This window comes from Diaphorina citri, unplaced genomic scaffold (genome assembly GCF_000475195.1).
Source record: "Diaphorina citri unplaced genomic scaffold, Diaci psyllid genome assembly version 1.1 scaffold119, whole genome shotgun sequence".
In the NCBI taxonomy this organism is placed as follows: domain Eukaryota; kingdom Metazoa; phylum Arthropoda; class Insecta; order Hemiptera; family Psyllidae; genus Diaphorina; species Diaphorina citri.
In genome coordinates, this window is record NW_007377556.1 from 120,500 (window position 1) to 125,570 (window position 5,071).

General features: G+C 38.2%; 1 protein-coding gene across 1 annotated transcript; it reads right to left on the minus strand.

The window, feature by feature from the left end:
• Positions 1 to 1,859: 1,859 nt before the first annotated feature.
• LOC103524774 lies at positions 1,860 to 4,438 on the minus strand. Its single transcript, XM_026820070.1, has 2 exons — positions 4,433 to 4,438; positions 1,860 to 2,571 (listed from the first exon to the last, which is right to left on the minus strand). The coding sequence occupies exons 1-2, from the start codon at positions 4,436 to 4,438 to the stop codon at positions 1,945 to 1,947; spliced, it is 633 nt and encodes a 210-aa protein (XP_026675871.1). The 3' UTR covers positions 1,860 to 1,944.
• Between the last annotated feature and the right edge of the window lie 633 nt (positions 4,439 to 5,071).

The following is a 5,071-nucleotide window of genomic DNA, read 5'->3' on the forward strand; positions in this document are numbered from 1 at the left end:
AAGATAAGGGAAGAGAAAGGAAGGCTGAATTTTCCCTTGGTAAAACTGACGGAGGGAAGAAGGAGACATTCAGGGTCAGTCTGCATCAAAGTTATTAAGTGAACCTTTTTAGCTAAGTTATTAACTGAAAAAGCTCATAAAGTTCCGGTGAAAGTGAGAAATTAGGGGTGTGGCGAAGTGCTTTGTAAACCTTTACGGTGTACTTACTTTCTGTGCCCCAAGATGTGAATTAGTTTAAAATCTTACAAAATTTGAATGAATTAGTTTGAAATCTTACAAAATTTGTACTTAATAGTTTTCTTCTGTTTAATAGCTTTCTTCTGACTCAATCTTATTTCTATGTCGCTGCTGAAAATGGAAGCCCTTGCATTTATAAATCCAATCCAATGCCTTAGCATTGCCTTGCGCGATTATACAAATACACAACGTTGCAAACTGAGCACACTTGTACAAACGAATCCAAGTTTTGTTTAAGTTTCACCGTTTTAAACCCTCCCCTCGTCCCCATCCACTAAGCAAATAGCTGAACCAAACCGTTCCCCCCCAGCGAAAATTTATTGTAATATAATGGCAAAAAAGTTTTCGAGAAAAAATTTCCATAGAAAAGTTAATTAAAAACGTAAAGTAAACAGTTTGCGAGTTCTTCGCAAGGAATCGATCATACGAAGCAGCTACACAAAATTTGTACTTAATAGTTTTCTTCTGTTTAATAGCTTTCTTCTGACTCAATCTCATTTCTATGTCGCTGCTGAAAATGAAAGCCCTTTTATTTAAGAATCCAATCCAATGCCTTAGCATTGCCTTGCGCGATTATACAAATACACAACGTTGCAAACTGAGCGCACTTGTACAAACGAATCCAAGTTTTGTTTAAGTTTCACCGTTTTAAACCCTCCCCTCGTCCCCATTCACTAAGCAAACAGCTGAACCAAACCGTTCCCCCCAGCGAAAATTTATTGTAATATAATGGCAAAAAAGTTTTCGAGAAAAAAATTTCCATAGAAAAGTTAATTAAAAACGTAAAGTAAACAGTTTGTGAGTTCTTCGCAAGGAATCGATCATACGAAGCAGCTACGTTACTTAACGCTTCAACAGAGCTTTTTAATAAACCTCCGAGAATCTCAAGTGTTTCAAATAATGATTTCAGTGGCTGACTTGAACGATTGACGTTTCGACGTACTTAATGATACGAACTCTTTATTGCACTGAAATGCACTCCATTTAGCACGATGGGATTAATGGTAAGTATATCACAATGCTCACCTAAAAAATTAAACTTGGCGGGGCGGAGATCTACCGCACTCCGTAATAAATGAAATTTTTCCAGTGAAATAGTGGTGGTGAATTTTGGTGGAGGTTTGATGGTAAGTATATCACAATGCTCACCTAAAAAATCAAACTTGGCGGGGCGGAGATCTACCGCACTCCGTAATAAATGAAATTTTTCCAGTGAAATAGTGGTGGTGAATTTTGGTGGAGGTTTTCATCTCTTTCTTCCTTTTATCTTATTAATTTCTTACCCTATCTCATCTCTTTCTTTCTTTCTTTATCTTATTAATTTCTTCCCTTATCTCATCTCTCTCTCTCTCTTCCTTTATCTTATCAATTTCTTCCCTCTCTTCCCTTATCTCATTCCTCTCCTCCCTTTTCTCATCCATCTTGGAGGTTTTCTTTGGGGAGTGGCACTTGTTAACTTTTTAACTGTCAGACGTTTAGGGTATTATATTTTCCGTTATTACTTTTGTATCATTGCTAGGTATTTACAGAACTCATGATAGTAACATAACAGATTTCATCAATCAACTTGATGATTTACTATTTGCGCTGCCTAAATCTACCCATAATGACTGCCTGTGAAACATTTTACATAGGTAAACAACATTGAAAGGTAAATCAGACAGCTGTTGTTTCACTGTTGGATTTACTTTTCAATTTCTCCTTATGCTATAAGTTCATTCGGAGCAGACTGGATGAACATCTTCGTTCCGAGGTAACCTGAGCGATGATGTTGTTAATTGAAGGCCTCCGACTATCCTTGGATGGGAATAAATCGGATGTTCGTCTGGTCCCAGCACTGGATGTTGAAGGAAATGAGGTAGGCAGCGGGGCCAGGTATTCAAAATTAGGCTTGATGGAAGATAGACATTCCCCAGAGCGAGAAGGTCGACGGTAATCCGTGAAGCTGGGGGCTAGAAAATTGCAGGAAACTCTCCTGTCTCGGAAATTATTGACGCCTGGCGTCAGAGAGGATGTACCCCCACAGTAGCTAATCCTCCTGTCAGTAGGGCTGATGGCAGTCATTGGCTGCATGGAACGACTTGCCAACCGCATCATGGGACACTCATTGATGGCGGTTTTGAGATCGATCGCAGATTTGACTTTCCTTGGAGGAGGGCTCATAGGCAATGTGCTACTTGTGGTTGAAGTCTCTACAAACACACTGTTCTGACGGACTTTGTTGAGGGAGCGGTGAGTGGCAGGGTTGATGGTTTGGAATACAGGGTTAGGATGTGTAGGATCTAAGCAGACTGCATTATTCACTTTGTACTGGGAGAGAGAGGCTCGGTGTGCCTGAAATCAGAACAGCACAGAATCTTTGTAATGATGCGTGATATGGTTAACATTTGTTAGTTTGGTTATTTCTTCATGTTTTATCCCTACAATACACAGAACACACCTATTCCAACATATTGCATACCTAGGTAGGAAACTACTCTACAAGAAATAAACTTTGGAAACGGGATACCATGTCAAGATTGTCAAGCACTAATTATTACTAAATAAGAAGATAATCTGTATTCACTACTTGACTGAGTAAAAGATCATGAGATGCTGAAACATGTTGACAAACGAAATGCTCAGTGTTTTTAACAACAGGCCATCTTTCCTTCCCACATATCAGCAAAATGTCGGTATATGATGTAACTTCCTAACAACGAACATCGTTAACATAGGTCTCGTCAAAACCCCATGTAAAATTTGCATAAACTTAATGAACAATTTGATTCTTCACCGTAAAGTATGTACTATGTAGCATCTTTGAGTTCCGTTGAAAGTTCGTCGAAAAATATGATGAAAAACTTTCTGGTTTCCTTCAGACAAGTGCTTATGTACGTATGTACCTGACTCCATAATACAAGCTAATTTCTTATTCAAAACAACAAACATCTCTGATGATGTTTTAACCTTCAAGTGATGTACGTATGTACCTGACTCCATAATACAAGCTAATTTCTTATTCAAAACAACAAACATCTCTGATGATGTTTTAACCTTCAAGTGCAATTTCTCTTCCCTCTAATATCTAGCATCCCTGTTGCATCGTTCCCGGTAATGTCGAGGGATTCCTCTCCATCTATCTTCTGATGTCTCTGAGAAGTTGAGCCCGGTAGTGATCCGCCCTGCCAAGTCAAATCAGTTTAACAGTTCTGGAGTATTGCCATAAAAGTACTTAAAATATTATTCAATAGTCATTACTATACTACTTTACCCACAAGACAAGAGAGGTGACTCTCTTAGTATGGGGAAGTTTGCATCCATTAATTTCTGTGCCCTAATGAAAAATATAAGTACCTAATACTACCCTACTAAAAATTAAAAATACAAATGGGCTCAGAACTGGCAGAGTTTTCCACTTTACACCTTCTTTTGTACCCTTGCAATATTGTAATCTATAATATTATTGATGCAAATAAACAAATTACAATTACAATTACAATACGAAATATCTGACAATAGATTACTACCTAATTGACTTAATTTTGTTGTCCCTTGTCCAAAATGGTGCCGTTGAACTGTTTGTCGCCTCGAATTGAAAGAACTGGTTTAGGGAAAAAAAAGTCACACTGGCTGCTTGGTTTCAATGATCACAGCTGATCACTAACCGGGGATACACAAGCCCACACCAATTACCAATAGACAATCTTCTGATGTCTCTGAGAAGTTGAGCCCGGTAGTGATCCGCCCGCCAAGTCAAAACAGTTCGACAGTTGTGGAGTATTGCCATAAAAGTACAAAATTATTCACTAGATCAATAGAATATCTGACAATAGATTACTACCTAATTGACTTAATTTTGTTATCCCTTGTCCAAAATTGTGCCGTTGAACTGTTTGTCGCCTCGAGTTGAAAGAACTGGTTTAGGGAAAAAAGTCACACTGGCTGCTTGGTTTCAATGATCACAGCTGATCACTAACCGGGGATACACAAGCCCACACCAATTACCAATAGACATCAGGGTTAAACCGAAAGATGAGGTTTATTAAGGAGCACACGATTGTGCAAAAGTAAATTTAAGAAGTTTTCCTAGGCGAAGGGTTTATAACTGCAGAGGGATCAATAACGAATATCATCAAATGAGAATGGATAATGACTATAACAGCTGTAGGCACACGAGGCCCATGTTGGTGAATCAGCTGTTCTCTATACCTACTCTCATGATACCTTTCACTCTCACCTTTCTTCTCAGGTAGAGTAGTTTCCTACCTAGGTATGCAATATGTTGGAATAGGTGTGTTCTGTGTATTGTAGGGATAAAACATGAAGAAATAACCAAATTAACAAAAATGTTAACCATATCACGCATCATTACAGAGATTCTGTGCTGTTCTGATTTCAGGCACACCGAGCCTCTCTCTCCCAGTACAAAGTGAATAATGCAGTCTGCTTAGATCCTACACATGGTTTATAACTTTTCTTTCACTTTTCAAAGCGAAAATGTCGGAAACGCTCTTTTTTTCCCTCCATATAGACTGAGATTTGCTTTCATTCGGAGAAATTTCATAACCTTTGTCGGCATGGGGCACGATGTTACGAAAACGGATAAGCCATTATTTTCTAAATGCTAATAGATTCCCCGCCCGAGTCGAGAAAATTGCGTTCAAGATACTCTAGAGATTTTTTTATTTGAATACTTAGGTATATATGCCATGCTTGTTTACATACATCTACATACATTAGATCTAAAAATGTTTAGGTACCTACTACATGTATCTATTTCAGAAATTTTCAAATTACTTTTCCGTAAATAAGTCAGAGCAGAAAAAAGTTTCTTAGTTAAGTCTTTGCACAC